This window comes from Nannobrachium achirus (genome assembly GCF_963921795.1).
Source record: "Nannobrachium achirus genome assembly, chromosome: 7".
NCBI lineage: Eukaryota > Metazoa > Chordata > Actinopteri > Myctophiformes > Myctophidae > Nannobrachium > Nannobrachium achirus.
Window position 1 is genome coordinate 16,078,984 of NC_137816.1, and position 22,561 is coordinate 16,101,544.

Genomic DNA, 22,561 nt, shown 5'->3' on the forward strand with positions numbered 1-22,561 from the left:
TATCCATCTATCTATCTATCTATCAAGGCCTATTGAAACCTTTATATAGGTCATCATCATTTGAATCCGCAACATCAACTGCAGGTGAAGTGATGTCCAGGAAATCATAAGCCATATGCAGCATTTATTCAACATAATATGATAGTGTCTTGACAATTCCCACTTAGCTATAGTGACAAGTTAAGACGATGGAAGGCTCGCATCCTCCTGAACTACATGAGATAGCCTATTATGTTTTATCCATTTGTAATTCCTAATTTAAGGGATATAACTTATAACTAAATGGTAACTTTCCATTTGGTTAGTTGTATAGGAAAATGAACACTTTGGCTTTATGAAGTTCGTTCCATTTCCTCTCATTGGTTGACAGGGTCGACTTTTCATGATAGATCCATGGACCCCAACTCTTTGTTTATGTTTTCTAATAGACCTCCCTTTCTCAGTCTAAAAATGACGTCATCGCGCCCTCCCCACAACTCCCTCCCCTTATGATTTTTTTCTTCCTTTCTTTCTGGTTTAAAAGTTTTTAGAGGGGTAAGACCACATTGCCTCAGGGGAAAATAGCGACAAGATTACGGTTTCTTTTCAGAGCCTAGGACATTAGTTGCTGCTAATCCGAATTGGGCTAATTGCTTTTCTGCACCAGCCTATCCGTTTGCAGACACTTATCTGTACATGGGCTTTAATTTATAAGCAAAGAAATAAACTGTCAGTGTTTTTCATCAAGTGTCTTAATTCTTGACACAGAGGATGGCTGAATGTAGCAGGTCTACGTGGCATGCAAGAGAAACTGAAGGGAAAATACTCTTGAGAATGGAGACGAGGAATTAGCTCTCGTCCGAGCGGATTTGCAGCTTAACTAAAGAAATCAATAATCTGATGGGAAGTATAAAAACTACTTGACTCATCGGGGAATCTGTCTTTCAGTGGAGCAGGTCAGTGTGGTGAGAATTTTTGTCAGCTGCACATTGTAGAAGGCTAATGGCACATACATTTGCACTACAAAGTGCTGGCTAGTGTAGTTGATGCATGGGAGGGAGGGGGCGTGTATTTAGAACTTTATATGCGTGGTGAGTTTACTAATCATGTTTTTCTTTAACATATTACTTGGTAAGAACTTGCTCTATACAGCAGACTACGTGTATGTTTTGAACCTCAGTGAATAACTGAATTTGTAACTAAGTAGCTAAAATAAAAAACTGCTAACTGTAGCTTTCCATGCAAACAAAAGCTGAAAATCTGACATTTGGATGTGTCCTATAGTCTATAAACATCGTTGGGTTGCTAACATGTTCCACGTTAGAGAGGTAATTAGAGCACCAAAACTAATTATGTTTTAAATGATCATCTGGGTCGCATATATAGCCTACAACAGTGTAGTTTATAAACTGCAGCGATTATTATGTGGGGTCTAGTGAAAGCCACCAGTCTAAACGAGTAGAAGAACCAACGCAGAAGGAGAAACAGATTAATGTGCTCGTTTAGTTTACGGGTTGTTTGATGGAAAGTATTGGCCAGAGTGTTGTTCCTCACCACGGGACCCTGGGTGACAGTTTGAGCTGGTCCTCTCGGCTCATTATCTGGCGCGCCCACTGAGGGCCCCATTCAGGCCTCGCAGTCCCCCCTCTCTCTGGCAGCGTCGTTTGTCTACTCATTGAACCCATAGTCAGGAATGCGATGGTTGTTAGGGAGCCCTCTTTCACCTCCGAAGTGCTTTATTGATGAGCCCTGACTTTCTCCTACTTTTTCACATGTCAAAGGAAGTCAAGTGTAGGCCTCCATGACTTCATTTCATGCCCCCCTCCCGAAAATAAATAAATAATAAGACCCTTCTTCTCCCTTCCCCCTCCCCATGTATCTCCCTTTCTTTGGCCTTTTCACGCGCATCTTTTCTGCTTTGGTTTGGCTCCACAGCCATACATCTAGTATCCCTTTGCACCGGTGCTATTTCTTTGGAATAAGCGGCGGGGATTCGCAGCACTGAGACTGGTGCTAGCCCATGCTCCGTGTGTATGGTCCACACACGGACACAGAGGGGTTGCTTTCGGGTGCGTTGAGGTGTGCGTTAATGGCCAGCCATTCAACCAGCTCAAGTTTGGGAGCGTGTGGTCATGGCTACACAGTCATTTGCTTTACTTTAGCACTATTTACACGTGCTATTTGCTGTCAGGTCATGGGACAGGAGTGACGTTGCCCGCGTCGCAAATGTGTGTCCATAAAATGCACCGGAGCTTGTATAAACGCGGCGCTATTTACGCACGCCGGTGTTTGCTGTTTGTTGACAGGAGGGGTGAGCCTATTCAGTGAAGGTGATGCCCAAAAGAGTCAACAGAGGCACGTGGTCAAAGTTTGGATTGCTGTTATAGTGAGTCTGAGCCATGCTAATTTCAAGTGCACTTGATACACTCGGGTAAATGCGGTAATAGATAGTCTATAGCCAAGAAGGAGCCAGTCAAACAGGCTCAGAATGAAAGTTGTAATCTATTTTTTCTCCTAGTAAAAAAAAGAAGAAAAAAAAAGAAAAAAAATCACAATAAAGTAAGAAGCAGCACTATACAAATTTAAAAAAATAAAAAATAAAAAAAATCATTTACAAGATTATCCACCAACACCTTGATTAAAAAAAAGCTATAATAATAATAATAATACAGCCTACAATATAGGCTATAGGCTAATTTAGGACGGTTTCTAGTGCATGTTCTTGTCCTATAGCTTCGTGGTCTCCCCTGAGGTTGGAGCATGCCTCAGATTCCCAGCGCGGACCCAATTCAGCCTGGAAGAAAAGAGCTTTTCCATCCAATGGGCATTTCCGAGGCAGTTGCTTTGCATAGGACAATATTCAGCAACTGAGCGAAGGGTATTTGCATGCGTGGGCTGATTAGTGGGCTGGGAAGACTCTCTCTCTCTCTCTCTCTCTCTCTCTCTCTCTCTCTCTCTCTCTCTCTCTCTCTCTCTGGCTGTGTGTTTCTATGGGGGATGATGACAGAGGTCGGGTCGCGCTAATGGGCCAGTGAAGAGCGGTGGAGGGAGGCGAGGCGAGGCAAGGCACAGAACAGACCAGGAACACATACATTAATACACTTGTTCCATCACCCATCAGCATAGGTGTGTTCATGCTCTTACCCCCACCCTCCTCCTACCACTCTCTCTCTCCCTCCCTCCCTCCCTCTCTCTCTCTCTTTCTCCCTCTCTCATTCGCTCGCTCGCTCACTCACACGCGAGCGCACATTCTCGCTAACTCCGTGCTCCTGACATCTGAGTTGACTGTCAATCTCTGTCTCCTTCGCAGGGATATCCCTGATCCGTCTCTCCGCTGAACGCCACTGGAAACTATTTTTCCTCTACGAAAGTTTTGCAAGAGACCGACACACGTTTTCTTGGTCTTTCCGTGGGGTGGAAAACTATAGGCTATATTTGCCAAGGACTTTGACAGCGACGCAAGATGCCCCAAAAAGGTGAGATCCTTTAACTAACGTTTTTGTTATAGGATAGCGACTGCTAAAAACAACGTTCAAAATGTAGGATATAGTAACACATTTATATTTAAAAAAAAATCCTATTTACGCTATAGGCCTACTTAATATTTCGTAAATTCGGCAGCAATTATTATTATTATTATTATTTACAGTGAGACATTGACTATCGGGTCGGTTCAAGCACAGTTGTAGAGGTTGTGTGTATAGCTTATGTATAATTGTTGGAGTTTGCAGGCTATATTCTGGGACGTCAAAGTGCGAACAGCCCCTTAACTTCCCTGTCTATTTCGTGTGCTCGATTTTGTTGTTGTGTTTATAGGCCTACGGATAGCGTACCGCTTATTTATGACAGCAAAGAGTAAAAAGTCACGTTAGGCCAGGACAGTGATCATCGTGGAGAATGGGGCGCACTGACCCGTTGAGGAAAGGTGTCAGTTTGATTCATGCAGGCATGGAGTCACCCAAGCGCCTTCTCAAAAAACCCTCCAAGAGCCACTCGGGGAGGCCCTTCTAGCTCTATACCGTTATATGTGTCAAAGAAAACGCAACTTCTGTGTTCCCTGCTTTTAATCTTAGGGTATTTCACTCGGCCATTATATAAGCGAATGAAACAACAATTTGCACTTTTAGCGATAATGCAGGCTGATAAAATGAAGAATTTAAAGATAGCGAGAAAGGCAACATTTCACTCTATTCATACCATTGTTATTACACACATATCCATATAGTTTATTTCTGCATTTCAAGTCGATTATTTTGTCAGAAATATAATAGGCTATTTTGTGCAACTTTTAGAAGTGTAAGCCCAGTTAAGAGAATTATGTAAAACATATTCAATTAAAATGTTATAATACAAACTATTATGGAAATGATGTTTTTTTGTAAATTTTAAATGCTTAATCGATGTCTATAAAATAATAAAAAGTCCAAAATGCATAAAGCAATTCACTATGTCGTATAAGAAAAACTATTCTGAATGTTATGAACCTATATGGGATCAGAATGTTGAATCAAGGCATTGTTTTGTCGGATTACTAAAGGAAAAGAAATGCAGATTAGATCTAACAACAGCAACGTTTGAGCTTTTGACTTTAAATAAATGATTAACTCCAGGGCCCTATAGCAGGCTATAAGCTGTGAACCTCCGACTCCACTTTCTCAAACAAGACGTACTAACATAACGGATGACAGGCAGTTGGTGTGGAATTCTGTTGTGTTTATAGCTAATAAATAAACAAATACATTGGTAAATTAATGAAAGAGAAATACTCATTGGTTGTGATATAGGACTAGTTTATGCAAAATAACCTAACGTGGGCAATTACCATTGGTGGTGTGGCCAGTCACAGTGTGTGAAGGAATCTGATTTTGATTAATGACTGAACGCCGTATACCGCTTTTATAAAGGCCTCCAAATGCAATGTGCATGATAGCAAAATGGCTCTGTCTGCACGCAGACTCCCATAGCACAGCACCGCTACCCGGCACACAACACAGCACTACTTTGGTAGAGGGAGAAAATGAAACTTCAGACGGTTCCTTCCCCTGGCCCCCTTTTTAGCCTGTCCCCATTCAATAGCTTTCTTTATTGCGTTTGTCTTTTCCAATTGAGCGCCCTACTGAGCTGTTGTGTCTTTAAAACCGCCTAACAACCCGCACCAGCAACACAATATAACTACCAAATATTTATAACGAGACATTACTTTTTCATTTCTGGCAAAACACTGCACACAAAAAACCCACATTCACACGCACTGTGCACCGAGGTCACGGCCGTCTGTGGTGACACTGAGGTGTGTGTATGTTCCCGGAGGGGGTGGGTGGGTGCATGCCTTCGGCTCTTTGTATTCTGAACTTGTTGGTTCGTTTAGTGGGAAGCTGTGTTGCTAGTCGCGGAGGCCGAGTATTCGCCCCGGGTTTGGGGTAGGGAGGCAGAAAGGGGTGTATTGTTGGAGTCCAGCAGGCTTTTGTACACCAGCTTCTACCCCCTCCCGCTTTGGACTTTTGCAGAGCAGTGAGGCGAGGTAGACAGCGTGTGTCACTGTACACTTTAGACCACTGGTTCCCAAACACTGGGTCGGGACCCATGTGTGGGTCGCGGACACATTTTTATAGGCCCCTTTTTTTATTTTGTTTTATTCAAAACATTTTCAAAAAAAGGAATGTCGTGAATAAATAAAAGAAAAAAATCTAAGAAATTCCATAAATTAGAAAATATATGTTTAAGAAGTGGTGAAAATAGCCAATCTACAAGCTCACAACACGGCGTGAAGCTGAGATTGTAGATCTGCTGTTTTCACTAGTTTGGGTCCGGGCAAACGTCTAATTTCTCTTTTGGGTCTCGAGCTAAAAAGTTTGGGAACCGCTAGGGTACTTTAGACTATAGGATACAAAAAATCTGTTGAATGCTTTTTATGAGCTCGTAGGGAGAGGGGAAAATGGCGATAAAGCAATTAAAGGCCTTAGGTTTTGTTTTTGTTTCCGGAAGCAGCCCAACCAACCAAGATAAAAAAAAAAAAAAAAAAAAAAGAAGATAAAAATAGGTCTCCCGTGTCAATTTTGATTTATTAATTTGGCAGCAACATTTAATACCATTCTAAATGTAGGGCGCAGACGTCAGTATAGCTGTGGCTGTACTAATATATTGTTTTGCTTTGTCCTAGGGAGACATTAAGTAGTGAAAACGGCAGATGATTGACAAAATTGTTTTAAGTGGACAGTCAACTCTGTTTCCAGGCAAGTTTAATATATTAAAATGCATACACACTATAGGATTTAACTCTTGTGTGAAATTGATTTAAAAAAAAAAGCAATATAAGCATCAAACTATCCGAAAAAATATATTGGAAATTAAATTAAAGGAGATGAGAAGTATTTGTCAATGTTGCAAATAATAATAACAAAACAGAACAAAACAAAAACAACAACAGCAACAACAACGTTATTATATAGCTATTATGTTTATTATTTGATGCTAACCACTTTGTTATTTCCTTGTGATGCTATAGAATACCACAACCAAGCCGCGTGGGAGTCTGGCGTTGCCTCAATGATGCAGAACAGTAAGTTGTTTTACACGTTTTTTCTTGTAAATGTTTGATAACCGCAAATTCTAATAAGTGCATTTATGAAACCAACACCCACTGACATTATGTAGCACAATAATATAGAGGCTATTGATAGATTTGTTTTCCTCCTGGAAAAAAAAACTTTGTGTATAGGCTATTTACATCACTCTGAGAAGGCGATGATATCACATTTCCTCAGTTGTTTGATGGCCGTTTCATTGCTGTTAATTTATTCTTGGTAATGATATGTAGGCTATAGTTATTATTGAACAAGTTAATCATGTGTCTTGTTTGAGAGAGAGAGAGAGAGAGAGAGAGAGAGAGAGAGAGAGAGAGAGAGAGAGAGAGAGAGAGAGAGAGAGAGAGAGAATAGAGGGGGGCTGGGTTGAAAGGGAGATTTTTGTTTCTGCTTGAGTTGGTATTAAATAATTGCACAGCCGTATGCATTAGCGTTAGAGCTGACTGCCAGGCTGCATACAAGATTAGCTGCATAGAGAAGAAGGGCCTTGCATGAAACATGAGGAATAGCAATAATGTCTTATGTAGATTAGCCCATATTCTTTCGTGGGCAGACATTGCAGGAACTAAAAGGAAAATGCTCATAGTAAACAGTAGCCCTTACATACTATACGACTGAATAAGAACCACATTGTCGTGGGTGCCTTAAGGGAGGAAAAAAACATATCGTTGAAGCGGTTGCTTTTTCATATAGGCCTCACATGTTTAATTAAAGTGTAGCCCCTAAAGTTTTATAATGTCTTGTTGGCGTAAGCAAAAAAGTTAAACATGAAACATTTTCTCTCTTGCTGCTGGACAAGAGGTGTATGACATCTGTGATGAAGGTGTGTGGAATGATTTCCTCCTCTAATTCTCCTCACCTTGATGACGTGTCTGTGCTGTAACCTGTAGTGTATTTATAAACTGTTTGAAACCATATGACAAGAATGACTGTTTTTGTGTATATAAGTCTATATATCGTCTTGTCGGGTAGAAACCTCGTATCTCCAAGTTTCAAATTTGTAATTTTTTTTCACAAAGTAAAACACTGCTTCATCATACAAGGCAGTCGCACAAAAGTAGTGAAAACAGCAGATCTACAAGCACACAACGCCTCGCGGTGAGGCGTTGTGTGCTTGTAGATCGGCTGTTTTCACTATAGTTTGAATATTTTTTTTAAATGATAAATGCTAAACAAACGGTTTTGGACATACAAGGTTTTCAACCGACAACGATATGGAGATTTTATACATCGGACAAATCCTATAAGCAACAACATTTTGGACAGCAGGCGGAATTAATTGTGCCCATCCTTTCAGCAGGCCATAGCACTATTATGCTTGCCTTTGATTACGCAATCACAGAGAATGTTTGCTTGCCCAGTTGTCTTTTATTGAGATGATGATGAGGGCCTTATCAAAGCTGCGAACAACAGCCTCTGCTCCTGCCTCGCCGCGGATTGATGTTAATGGGTTGCTCTCCTGGCTTGGCGTGTGATGTCTGCAATGCTGAATTGTCGAGGAGATATCATTGGGCCCGGCCCTTTGGGTTGTCTAAAGGTCGAGACGGCCTCGGCGGCTTTTGTGCTAATAACTCCTGGGTGTATATGGTGGGGAGCGTCCAAATTGACACCATATGTTTTCCTATTAGTCGACTCGCAATAGAATACAAGGCGCATAATCAGCGCCAGCGGGCGAGATCGACTCTTGGGCACTTTGGGGAATTGCGCCCATGATTAAGACTTAACCTTCGGAGAGTTTGATATTTATGCGATGTCCTTATCTGACGGCTTTATCGATCCAGTGGATTTATATGATAGTTATAAATCAGAGGTGACGGAGCAGCCATGGAAAACCCACAAAGCATGACTGCTTAATGCGGGCCAGGCCAATTTTCAGCGTAAGAAGTCTATTAATTCCACTTAATCCTGGAATTACCAAAGACCGAAAGGGATGATAATGGATTTGCTATTAATCAGGTCCACGCTGGAGGATTATTACACATAGTGGCCAAAGAGATGCATAATTCTGTTTAACAGATTTATGTTTCGCTCCAAACAACTATACGGTTTCCAAGCACAGGCCTAACTGTTTATTTATACAGAGTTAAGTAGGCCTAACCCCCTGTAAAGCATACGTCTAAAACATATTCCCAAGCACAGACAGCCTACCGATTGCACACAACAGGACTGTAGTGGCTGTGAGCATTGTTGTCAAATACAAACGAGAGGGGGAAAAAACGGCATGTCAGGTTTAATATGTTAAGAATCCGGGCGCGCCCTCGTTTCTGTGACCGCGCGTAGCCCCTGGCCACCTTAAAACGAAGTCTCCCTCGAAGGGTAAACGAGTAGCGTCCAATTTTGTCTGAGTGATATCCAAATGCAGACAGAAAGGGTCGTTTTATCATGCTACTATTTGTCGTGACGATGCGATTTTCAAAAGCAGAGCGGTGTCATAAAGTGACATGCCTGCCACAAGTGCTCCAACTGATCTTTTCAATTAGCCTCCCATGCATGATCCGAGGCGACTTCCGCCTATTTCCAGAAATTAAGCTCAAACTTGACGTGCAGCTAGCTTTATTTTAAAGACAAATGTCAGGCAGGCTCATCATATTTTCCCCCTCTTCTATATTTGGAGCTTATTTATGGCTAAGGAGCCTCTGCTCCCGGAGTCAATGCGCCGGGCGGCAGCGCAGGGAGAGGCAGCGGAGACACGGAGCACAGCTCAGGCACTGCGGGGAGTCAGCTCTCCCTTCTGGCACAAGGTTTGCACTTTGCAGGCTGAGAGAGAACAAGAGACGACTTTTATGATTTACCGACACTTTCAAAACGGTTATATATTTTTTAGAACAACAGCCCGGTTTAAAGCATTCGGTTTTGAGGATCCTATATTGTTTGTTTATGTGCACCTGTCTTGATGACGCGCGATTCCTATTTTAGGATAGTTTACGCATATGTGGTGCACTGTCCTGGTTATGCGCAAATGTGTTGAGAAGGGCTAACGGTACGTGTTTTAAGGCTGAAACTTGTAGTTTTGTTGAAGTTGGAAGATTTTTCTCGCGACTGAAGCAGACAAGTTTCGTGCGATTTGAATTGTTGACTTCATTAGTTATGTGTTTTGGTCCAGCTGTAATTTGAAGCTGCTGACGCTGTTCTGCATGTGTTATTATTAAATTAGTCTACTGTCCAATTATTGTCTTGAGTTGAACGTTAAATAATTATAGGCTACTATTTATTATCATAATTTAAGGCATTTTACGTGCAAGGATACTGTGACGTTGCGATCGGCATTTTAACCTAGAAAATGTATTCCTCTGGTGTTCATTCCTGAACTTGTTTATGTCGAAAGCTTACCTTATTTTATCCACCATTTAAAAGAGATACATATATTCGCTGGTGTGGCTTGTAGACTCTGTAATGTGTTGTTTTGTCTCCATCCAGGCCACAGTGGTGTGAACCAGCTTGGAGGAGTATTTGTTAACGGTAGACCACTACCGGACTCCACCAGGCAGAAGATAGTGGAACTAGCGCACAGTGGCGCACGGCCGTGTGATATCTCCAGGATTCTGCAGGTGAGACGCGTACACATTTATTTTTGCCGCGGATATTTTTTTTAATCAATGCAGCTTCACTTGAAATATTATTTTAAACTTAGACTCAATTATGTTATTGCTTTAGTAATAACATTTATGTTCCATATGAATATAATGTAGGCCTATTTGCTGATCGTTATTGAAAGCAAACATCTTTCTTTAGCAGGCAATTCCACATTTCTTATATTTTAGAGTAAATATATCTATATTATAGCCTACAACGCTTGGCCTAATATACCATTCAAGGCATATTTTCTGTGTTTATAGACCCATGATGATGCAAAAGTCCAAGTGCTGGACAATGAAAACGTAAGCTTATAATTGTTTGAGCTATCATACATTTTTCGACAAATAGTCCTAAATAATGTATGTGAATTGTGTCTTTTGTTTTCTATCCAGGTTTCCAACGGCTGCGTGAGCAAAATTCTGGGCCGATACTATGAAACTGGCTCAATAAGACCGAGGGCAATAGGCGGCAGCAAGCCGAGGGTTGCCACTCCAGAGGTGGTCGGGAAAATCGCTCAGTACAAGCGGGAGTGCCCGTCTATCTTCGCGTGGGAGATCCGTGACAGACTGCTATCGGAGGGGGTCTGCACGAATGACAATATACCCAGTGTAAGTGTAAGTTGTACTGTCTGTAAGTTGCTTGCATGATTTAATTTTACACATGAAATGACTTTTCTCATGCGGTGGAGGGAAAGATGATGGGGCAACCAACCATTCAGTCTTATTACATCCACTGCATTGGAAAGTGCACGATGGGCTACATGCACTGCGTGGCATATGTGACCATCCAAACACAAGTTATATACATATATACATATAGCCTCGGGAGTCGGGAAGCTTGTGTGTTTCTCAGCAACTCCTCTCAATTCCTCACTCATTTCTGATGGTGCATTTGTGTCTGTGTGCATGTGCATGCTCAAATGCACCTGCTGCATACATATACACATCACATGTCTGTGTCAGTGAGAGGTTGCATACCTACACTCTCTCTCTCACACACACACACACACACACACACACACACACACACACACACACACACACACACACACACACACACACACACACACACACACACACACACACACACACACACACACACACAGTGTAGTACAGCATTACAAATGAATCTAACATAATTCCAACACTGAGCTTCTTTTCATTTCATTTGTCATTCAGGTGTCATCGATAAACAGAGTCCTCCGCAACCTGGCTAGTGAAAAGCAACAGATGGGCGCAGATGGCATGTATGACAAGCTGAGAATGCTCAACGGTCAGACAGGAACTTGGGGGACCCGCCCCGGCTGGTACCCCGGAACATCGGTGCCAGGCCAGCCCAACCAAGGTGAGCCTCATTATCACATGGTAACCATAGAGATATAATACACATGCAATGCATGGAGAGCTGGAGCAATGTACACAATTTCAATTCAATTCAAGGGAGCTTTATTGGCATGAGAAAACATACGTTTACATTGCCAAAGCAAGTATCACAAATACAATAAAAACAGTTGAAAATGGGGAACATATATACAGTTGGAGGGGGTACAGCATTGAGTACACAAACCAATGCACATTCTGGGATTTGATTCTGAAGGACATTTGGCCACTATTATTGCAACCATTTTTATTATTTACTCAGATTTATTAGTAATGTAGATATTATTATCTCTGACAGTAGCTACAAAATATACTTAATTTCAACATAAACATAAAGCCACAGTGGTATTTATCCTGGTGGCAAAACAGATGTACTGTATATGGATTATAGTTTCACTAAACCATTTTTGCTGGTGGGGTGTTGAACGTTCTGGTGCACTGCATCTTTTACAGGAATGTGTTGTATATTGGCATGCTTTGGTGCCCCGGACAAAATCCCCAATTAAGACTATAGTCGATTAGAGGCCGGCCGCCATATAGGCCATGCAGGCACTCACTCTGAATACGTCCACTGTCCCAGACAAGGATGTGCGTGACAACGGCTTGTCCTTTGAGCAGAGGTGTCCGTCCAACAGCCTGCGTGGTCCTTGCTCTCCTGGTGGGGGAACGGTGCTGAACGGTGCGCAGGATTATTAATACAAAGGAAGCTTTTCCTTCACACGCCACCATTGGCTGTGGGAACAGTATGTGTAATTGCTCATTAGATCAGGGGTGTCGCACCAAATCCTGGGCCCATGTGGGTACAAGGATTCACTCGCATTCTGTGCTTTAGATATTGAAAAATAGCAGATATACAAGCTCACAGCGAGCTTGTAATCTGCTATTTTTCAAAAATGTGTGCAAGTCTTTGAATATTTCAAATCCTTCAAAAAAAATTTTTTTTGAGAAACCTATATGTTTCTATGTCAGTGGTGCTCAAACCTGTGTGAAGGACCCCCAAAATGATATGTATTTGGCCACGGACCCCCATCTCTAAATATTTAGTTCCAGGGGCCCCTCAGAAGCAAAATTTAGTTACAAATGTTCGCTTAAAAAATACATATATTCAAAGATTTGCACACATTTTCACGACTTTTCAAAAATAGCAGATCTAAAAGCTCGCTGAGCTTGTATATCTGCTATCTTTCAATAGCTAAAGTATAAAATAATGAAGGCCCCCTCCACCTTGGGCCCTAGTAACTCAGCCCCCCCCCCCCCCCCCCCCTTGTGACGCCCCTGCTCATTAGAGGAAGCTTTGTCTCTCCTCATGACAACATGCAGGAGTGTGGAGTTGGTGGAGCTGCTATCATAGGCCTACACCGAGACACCTTGCTCTGGCAACCAAATGGGCGCTTATTAAGGTCAATTTGGCTACACTCTCGGAGTTAATGATGGATAAATTGACACTGTGGATTTTTACTGTGTGCTGACCAAATATAAGCTGAGTAGGTTGAAGAACTCCACCTGTAGGCTTTGCTACGTGCCACTGATAGCATTTTCATTGAACAAGCATTACAGGAGGAAGCATTAGACCTATTTTATATTCATCAGGTTGGGGGGAAGAAAGTGCTGCCTGGGATTCACATGACAATAATGGATTTGCATTTGTTTGGTGACACGTGGAGCTGTTATTAGCAAGCAGCAAAGTGGAAAGGATTATATTAAGATTATTATTGTGTTAATAAAATATGTATTAATCACTTATAGGTGTAATCTCTATTAGACCATTTCAATCATTAACATTACATTACACATTTCGTAATTAAATACAATAATATTAATAGTCATAATCACAATAATCATAACACATAATTATGTTTTTATTACAATTGTTGCGTTATTATTATTAATATAATAATAATAATTATTATTAGAACATTATTATTCTTACAATTTGACTGTTTTGATTCTAATTAAATTAGAGCATGCTTTTTAATTAAATGAGCATTTAGTCAAGTCCACTAGTCTTAAAGGGAGGGAAAATATGTTTTCCATCCGCCAACAACTCAGTAACCATATATAAAGACTACATGGAGAATGACAGGGCCACAAAGAAAGACAACTCTATCGAGAAAGCAAAGAATAAAAAACTCCACCGATTTAGCCTTTTATCTCTTTCTCTCTAGCATTCGTTGGCTATATGGCACCCTAAATCCCGTCTATAGGATTTAGTCTCTCACTTTCCCTTTCAGTTTAAGCGGTTTCTCAAGAGTGTTTTGATCCGGTCTCTGCAGCTGAAAGGTGCCGCAATTGGTTCGGTATCTCTTGTGCTGCTTTTCCGCCTCACTGACTGAGACATCGTGATACTAAAGAATGAGTTTATTTCCCAGCGCTTTTATAAAGAAAACAAATCCCAACCCAGCGTCAGTGGGTCTGCAGACGGATAATAGGCTGCACATTCTCCCCTTTTTATGGATTAGGCCTATCCGTAGTGGAGGGGGGGGGGGGGGAAGGCGTGGACAGCGTGGACACATGCCATTGGTTAAATAATAATAATAATATATCTATAATATATCTATATCTATATCTATATCTGTCTATATCTATATATATATCGATATATCTATATATCGATATATCTATATATATATATATATATATATATATATATATATATATAATTTTTTTGTTGATACTTGGCTGCAAAATAATGTACATATAGGCCTAGCCTGGTATATTTTTCGTGTTCCTAAATGCAATAACCGAATTGAATTTTAAACATAATATGGATTAAGACAATCCTCCATAGCAGGCTAGTCTATACAAGCCAATTGTATTGGTATGGATATTATGAGAAATGGTATGGCGTACACATTATTAAAGGACTAAATAGGGAATTGTAAAATATGTGATAGCTATTAAGTTATTTTAATAAAATAATGTTTCTTATCGCTTGAAAAACTGCAGAGAAAATGATCTAGATTTATTTTTTGTAATTGACGATTCCATAGAATTGTTAAGGGGGGAAAACAAAACAATCATCATTTCAACCAAGCCCCAAAGCACCAGTCAAATATTGCATAATAAACCATTCTTTGGACGATCAACGCTGTACCCCCTGCTTAATTTCACATTAACTTCTCGCCGTGATAATGATGTCCAACAACAAGACAGACATTAGTCGATAAGCCTCGCCCTGCAGCACTGAAGGGCCTCCAGGCCCACCGCCGCGGACGACCAGGAGCCGTGAATAGATTGGCCTTATTTTGGTTGTTCAGGGGGTTGCATGCTCTCTCCTCACTCATTTGTTTCCAATTGAAGACATAGAAATCCTGACTGGCGTGTAGCCGGCCGGGGGACGTGATTAATGATGCTAGTGGATAAGGGTTAACACACTGGACTCAAAGCTCTGTTGACTGGGATCCTCGTGTGCACAATGCCAGAGCACTATAGCACTGCGCGCCTCTAGAGAGAGAGGATCCTTTTGTCATCTCTCCTCCAATAGTGCAATGCCCCCCCTCCCCTCCCCTCCCTCCTCCTACCCTATATTATGCCCACGGAGGGTTTCGCCGGTCGTCCCTCGCTGTGTCCATAGTTTAATGGTTTCCCTTACTCCTCGCGGTATTGTATCATTGTGAAAAGCGTCTTCTTCCATTCAAAAGTTGGTGGTCAACTCAATGGCTATACCAACGCCCATATGGGACCGGCCATTGAAGGCGTTGCTCGAGCTCTAAAAAGGAGGCTGGAGCCTCGTTTGGGGTTTTTAATACATTTCGTAGGGCCTGAAAAGGGGCTCGCCACATCTTGTCACATTTCTCTTAACCTATTGAGAACATACGCTATTGTTGGGGAGTGATAAGTTTGCGCTGCCGCTCCTTAGCGAAGCTGTTTTTCCCACAATATTTTATAAACAGTCGAACCGCAAAAGCCCCTTTCAATGTTGTATCTAAATATCTTATGCATGGAATTGTTTAGGGCCTTGAAACATAGAAAACATCTTTATTTATTTATTAAGCCAACCATGGTATAGGTTCTTTATCTCAGTAATTAATGTTGCACCACCACGCTGCATTCAATTTGCGTAAGGTTAATTGAACACGAAGACAATTAATTAATCAATCGATTAATTAACCTAATTAAATGTATCCGATATTTTAATTTAATGGCGTTTTTTATTTTTTGCAGATGGCTGTCAACCGCAAGACGGTGCAGGCGAAAACACAAACTCCATCAGCTCAAACGGGGAAGATTCAGATGAGACGCAAATGCGACTTCAGTTGAAAAGAAAACTACAGAGAAATCGCACGTCCTTCACTCAGGAGCAAATTGAAGCGCTGGAAAAAGGTGGGATTGACTATTATGAAAATGATGCGTTGTAGAGCCATTTTGTAACCTCTCGTGCTACTTTTGATAGCCTCAGCCCTCAGGATGGCTAATCATATTGTATTAGTGATTTAACAAATATTTTGCATTTTACAGAATTTGAAAGAACTCATTATCCTGATGTTTTCGCACGGGAGAGACTAGCAGCCAAAATAGATCTGCCTGAAGCAAGAATACAAGTGAGTGCGATTTATTGCGAACTTGCAAAGAATGCTCCCGCTTCAACAAGCAGAGTGCAGCCTATAGCCTATTCGCGCAAATAAAAGGCTCTGGAAACTAATTTAAGTGTTTGTGCAGGTATGGTTCTCAAACAGAAGAGCGAAATGGAGGCGAGAGGAAAAACTGCGAAACCAACGTCGTCAGGCCAACAACTCCTCCAGTCACATCCCCATCAGCAGTAGCTTCAGCACCAGCGTCTACCAGCCCACTCCACAGCCCATCACGCCGGGTATGTAGGCCCCATTCCACTGCCCACCACTCTGATGATATGTAGGCAGGCTAACATTCAGAACATTTAGTGGATATGTAGGCCAACCCTCATTCACAACATTTAATGCATAAGGAAAAAAATCAGAGACATTATTTTTTTTGTACATTTACTTCAAATATATATATATTTATTTCTCCACCTAAATTATTTGGCAACTTTCCTAGTTACTTTGCAGACATAGATTATAATATAAAACATAGTTTAAGCTCAGTAGCTCAGTATAATTAATGAGTGTACATTAATTATAGCTCCAGCCATTAGATAAACATTAAAACATGTGCATTAGGCTATACTTGCAAACCAGTAATAAGATGGACCATTCTGCTTTTACGTTTGTTTGATTCCAGTACTTTTGTATTTTTACTCAATTCAAATGTTGAATGCTGGACTTTTACTATTAAGGCTATATAACATGGTATATTCTTAGTAAAACAATCTGAATGCATATTCCACCACAGCTTGTTGGCAGCCAAGCATGCATGTTACATAAAGATGCAGCATGGTAGTCTATTGATGCCTTATATGCACACAAACGGTTGACTGAGCAGAACTTTTCATTTATTTGCTTAATTAGCGAATCAGACACCAAGGCACAACAGCAGAGCTAAATCTTTCTTTCGATATGTCAATCAGCAGACCCATTTCTGTCCAGACCCATCAATCTGTCAAAGAGGCGTCACTTTGCGCATGCACCAATTAACGTTAATCAAACGGTCTCCTACCCCGGTGGAATGCATGAATTCAGCAGATTTTAACGGTTAGTGTTTCTATCTCCCCTTTCTTAGTGTCTTTCACTTCGGGGTCAATGCTGGGTAGACCTGACACTGCACTCACAAATACCTACAGTGCGCTGCCGCCTATGCCCAGCTTCACGATGGGCAACAACATACCTATGCAAGTAAGTAAAGCCATTATTTCCTTAATTATTAGCTTCAGGAAGGTGTCTTTGTATGGATATTTCCTTTTGCAAATGTTGAGTGGAGTCGGTCACAAAATGAGATAATGTAGATCATATTGTCTGACGACAAATATCCTCAAGATTACATTTTTTCAAAGGAGCAGGCTACTCTACATACACAGGATAATTAAGTATAATCCTCCAATGAAATCTTATAGGCTATCACTTCATTATGTAGGCTATATTGACTGACAAATTGAAAGACAACTACTGAATATGCTTATCGTCACTGTTGGGCAGAAACCTCGTATCTCCAAGTTTCAAATTTGCATGTTTTTGGTAAAGTAAAGCCCTGCTTCATCATACAAGGCTGTCGCACAAAAGTAGTGAAAACAGCAGATCTACAAGCACACAACGCCTCCCGGTACGAGGCGTTGTGTGCTTGTAGATCGGCTGTTTTCACTAGTTTAGTAATTTTTTTTAAATGATAAATAAATAGGCCTACAAAGTTTTGGACATACAAGGTTTCCACCCGACAACGACGTTATAACAGTGGTGGTGGTGTTGTATTGACTTAAAGCTGAAACGTTTGGTCATCAAAGCTAACATAACGTTCTCTCCTCGTCTATAGCCCAGCCAGACCTCTTATTCCTGCATGCTGCCCACCAGTCCGCCTGTGAATGGGCGGAGCTACGACACATACACGCCCCCTCATATGCAGGCACATATGAACAGCCAATCAATGACAACTTCTGGTACCACCTCAACAGGTAGGCAGAAAGTTCATTGTGAAGCGACTTGGTTGGAAATTAACGAAAACAAAACGACACACTCTGATTCACCGATTCATATATATATCTGCCACCTTTCACGTAATTAGGGGGTACTGCATAGTCATGCTCACATTACTCACTTCATAATCTTTCATAACAACCCTATTTTTACCGTCTCTCTATTTGAAAAAACTGGTTAAATATCTGAGGGTCAATATCACATTCCATTCCATTTTCTTTCTCCAATTGCATGAATGAAGCTAATTTCATTTCTGCTCAATGCCACCATGTCAATCCAGCAACTCCAGACCATAGTTTAGTTCCATCCCATTAGAATGCTGTTACTGAGGGCCATATATACTGGTTATACTCATGAAGAGTTAATCATGCATAGCTGCATTTCCTCTGTGCTAAATTGCTAATTAATTTGATTCATTTGCTCTTGTCCTCTATCTGTTTAAATGCCATTGCCGAAGCCTCAATTTATTGAGCTAGCTGGCATATTTCTGTGTACCCATATGGAGACCATTGTGACTCATTACGGCTTGAATGCTCCTCTGCTTATTGGCAACCCTTTTAACTTACAATGCTATATTCTGCTGTAGGGCTAACTAGCAAAAGCTGTCGCAGTAAATGTGCGCATCATGTGCGCTTATCTGATTTAGGATGTACTTCAAGTGGACTCAATTGGATATTTTACCGATGTCTTTCTTTCCCAATCTGTGCAGGACTCATATCTCCTGGAGTGTCTGTCCCTGTCCAAGTCCCAGGGGGCGTCGAGCCTGACATGTCTCAGTACTGGTCAAGACTACAGTAGAGAGAAGAGCTACTTCACCCTGTAACTGCCCACTCCATGACCGCCCTCCGACAGTGTTCCTCACACATACACAGCAGAGCAGAGAAGGGGACAGCAGAGAGACTCTGGCAGAGCCTTGGGGACATCTGGGCTTTGTTTTTTGCGATGGGACTGTGTGCTGTGTAGCTCTATAGGCACATTCACATGAGGACTTGAGGAGAGAGAACAACGATGGAAAAGACAGAAAAAAGGACCTCTGTAAAGTGCGCGGTGTTAACATTTTTATGGAACAAAAACTTACTTTTTTTTTCTATTTCAAACTTCAGTCATTGTTTCCTTTTTTCTCTGGTGTGTTTGTAAATGGCCATTTGTATGTTAATATGAAAAATCAAGATCAAGTGCCGATAGATGGACAACTAGAAAACCATGCTGATCTTGCGTATATTTGAGAGGAGAACCCGAGAGATGCCATGACTATCGTTTTAATCTGCTTATATCGAGACTTTCTACCAGACGTTGCATGGTCTTTGGACGCTGTCGCATATCATTTAAGAGGAAAAGATGGAGGGAAGACTAACAGTCAAAAATAAACCCCAACTATTTATTGGTCTCAACCCTTCATAATGGATATTAGCGGAGGAAGTTCAAATTCGATCCACCCACTTAGGCTGTGGCCCTGACTCCTCCACTGTCAGGCCAACCAACCAGGCATGGGCTAGGAGGCTTATTTGACACGGACCAATGGCAACACACAAGAGGTGTGCAGACATGGTGGGACGCGCAACAATGCTTTGGACTCCTGCTTTGGTGGCTGGATTGACTTTAGACGAACGCGAAGAACACTACACGTGGAAAACGGGCACACGAAATGCCTGTAGCCTGTAAATGGTAGACTGCTTTATCGATATAACCCAGTTTGTTTATGTCAAATTGTAAAGTACTTGTCTTCCCTAGAAATCTTCCAGAAGGATTTCTCCCAATAAAAGTTGATTTCATTTATATCCCCAAGAATATTCTATAAATGTCTCATGCATCATAAAATACATTTCTTTAGGGTCAGGTACAATTTGTCTCTTAGGTATAGTTGTATTATAGTGTCCTATGGTCAAAAAAAAAATGTGCAACTAGAAATATTTAATTCCTATAATTATGATTAAACATTGCTTGGCAAGAGTTTTAAACATAAGTGTTTGGCAGTTGTTTACAAGTACATATCAGAATTAATCATTGTTGATTGTAAAACAGACCAAAGCCTTTGTATTTCATCTAGTACACAATGTTTTTTTTAAGGATATTAGTCTTGTGTTGCAAATTTTTGTAAACAAGTTCTGTTCTATTACATTGGCTTCGAGTTTGTTAGACTGCAGTCATTATTTATAATTAAAGACCATGGGAGGGTTTTTCTAGCATCATCTGTCATGCTCTTTTGAGTTATGCGTTTTTATTTCAATGTGTACGTAGAACATGAACACGTATACTGGGTTTACGTCTGAGCAATGCTTCTGAGATAAAAATGTCTACACGCTGTCTCTTAAATATTTCAATTTAATTTTATTTAAAATGGAGCTTTCTAAATGTATTTTGTGAAAACTATAAAACATTTTGTACAGTAAAATTGTGTCTAAAAGAAAACTTTTTTCCCCCCCCTTTTGCCTGTTTAACGCAATCTAATACAACCTGTTAAGCGAGCGGGCGGACAGACACACTTCCTCAATAATGGAATAGATGGTGTCACTGGCGCAAAGTTGAAAATCAACTGACATGAACACAATCGTGAGAAAACGCCAGTAGAAGATATATACAAACAAGATTTCCAATTCCCACCAAACCAAGGTGTCCAAAATAACAAACCTCCCTTGATGCACGGCCTGCACCATGGCTCTACACAGACCACACAGCACAACAACACCACCACACAATGGGAAAGGTCAGGCAATTCACCACCGCTGGCCTTGTTTTGGTAGAGTTACGATGGTATGAAGAAGAAAAGGAGAAAAAAAAAAGCGAGGGAGACACAGTACCAAAGAGGAGGAAGGCAAGGGAAGAAAAAAAGTGGGTGAATAAAGCATTCAGTGCCGACAGCGAGGCACAGGACCGATTGTGTGGCAGAGTGAGTTATTTTGCTTCACTTGCTTGTCTCTCAGTGTGTGCACACAGCTATGTGTGTATGATTCCAAGATGGTGTGTGTGTGTGTATGTATCAGAGAGAGCAAGAAAGCGAGAGGGGGGAGAGAGAAATTGGAAGGGAGGAGAAAGAAAGGTGAGTGGGTGAGTCTAAAAGAAGGCGGGGGGAGTTGCAGGTGAGTGAGGTCAGGTAACATTCACACAGCATGCCTAAACAGTAACATCAACAGATATCTCCAATTGATTTATAAATATACAACGCCTACACTTCACTGCCTTTAAGTCCCCTTCAACAGTTACGAGAGGTACAGCTTCGGAGGTGATGCTCATCAGTTTTTGAAGAGAACATTTTCTTTTTATCCCCCCCCTTAGGCTGATGCAATTTCTCAATTCCATTTTTGAGGACGTATGATAACCCGCTTGTTTTACAATTCTGGCAACAGCATAAATGGAGAAATAATGTTTCGAGAACACAGCAGTGCGGTAGGTAGTCAGACAACCTTCCTGAGAGGAAGAGGGAACATTAATAATTACAGAGAACAATACACAGATGGCGAAAAAAGAGAGGAGAGAGCAAGAGATTTAAAATGCAAGAAAGACAGCAATTAGTGGAAGTCTGAATAATACAGAGCTTCGGGATACCACAGGATAAGTGAGAACCCAGTTTAGAAGGAGGTCAAGTCAAGCAAAGGAAGTTCCTGTAAAAGTTCCAGAGAACTTAGCACTCTCTTTGTTCCGTCTTTGTCCTGGCAGTGATTGACACAGTAACGCCATGATTTACACTTGGTTCCCTTCCATGACGTGCACTGAAAACAGCCGATCCACAACACATCACACCACAGCGCGTTTTTGGCTTGTAGATCTGATATTTCCATCATGCAACAACAATGTGCAACTAGCTATTAGATCGGGCTTAATCATGGCTGGAAGATGTTCCTAGATCCCCTGATCAAGGAACATGTCTATATCCAATCTGGCTATTGGCTATGAGATGCTTGATATTTAGAACAGACACAGTGACAAAAACATGCTCTATCTAACTTCTATGTACCCCGCTGAAGTGCTGTTGAGCAGGCACTGCGTCCCAAGCTCCAAGGGACACCATATACTGTGAATTGGAGGAGACCAAGCAGGGCTGGAGAATTTCCCAGCTAAGAATAAATAAGCCATAAACACGTTAATAATAATAAAACACATGTAGCACTGTTGGGGGTCAATTACCTTATTTGGAAACAGAGCTTTCAATTTAAACCTTTTAGGGTGGACATAGGAATCATTTGTTTCATATATTGTATTTCTTTTGATTAAAACAAACGAACAAAACAGTTCCTAAATTTACTTGACCTGAAAGTGAATCATCCACCAACACTGATACCGTATGCAGGTCTGCAGTACAGTATTACATAAAGCATGACTGACGGCATGTTTGCAACACTGAAACAACTTTCCCTTTAAGTCAGATAGGATTCTCTATAATAACAAGTGTAAACACAGACAAATGGATGGGAGCATAAACACGTGTCAAAATGTATCTCAAAGATCTCAGTTCTTCGATAACAATAACACTGGATAACTGCCTTTTTGACTCCAACAACGGCAG

At 41.1% G+C, this 22,561-nt stretch overlaps 1 protein-coding gene across 2 annotated transcripts; it reads left to right on the forward strand.

The window, feature by feature from the left end:
* Positions 1 to 3,442: 3,442 nt before the first annotated feature.
* Positions 3,443 to 18,858, forward strand: pax6b (paired box 6b; the record flags this gene model as incomplete). Of its 2 annotated transcripts, XM_080729887.1 has the most annotated exons (12): positions 3,443 to 3,455; positions 6,485 to 6,538; positions 9,981 to 10,111; positions 10,400 to 10,441; positions 10,532 to 10,747; positions 11,318 to 11,483; positions 15,683 to 15,841; positions 15,977 to 16,059; positions 16,178 to 16,328; positions 17,156 to 17,268; positions 17,900 to 18,038; positions 18,770 to 18,858. In XM_080729887.1, 12 exons carry the CDS (start codon positions 3,443 to 3,445, stop codon positions 18,856 to 18,858), a joined length of 1,356 nt encoding a protein of 451 aa, XP_080586013.1. The 2 variants fall into 2 exon arrangements, with proteins under 2 accessions (XP_080586013.1, XP_080586014.1); XM_080729888.1 differs by lacking the exon at positions 10,400 to 10,441.
* Positions 18,859 to 22,561: the final 3,703 nt, after the last annotated feature.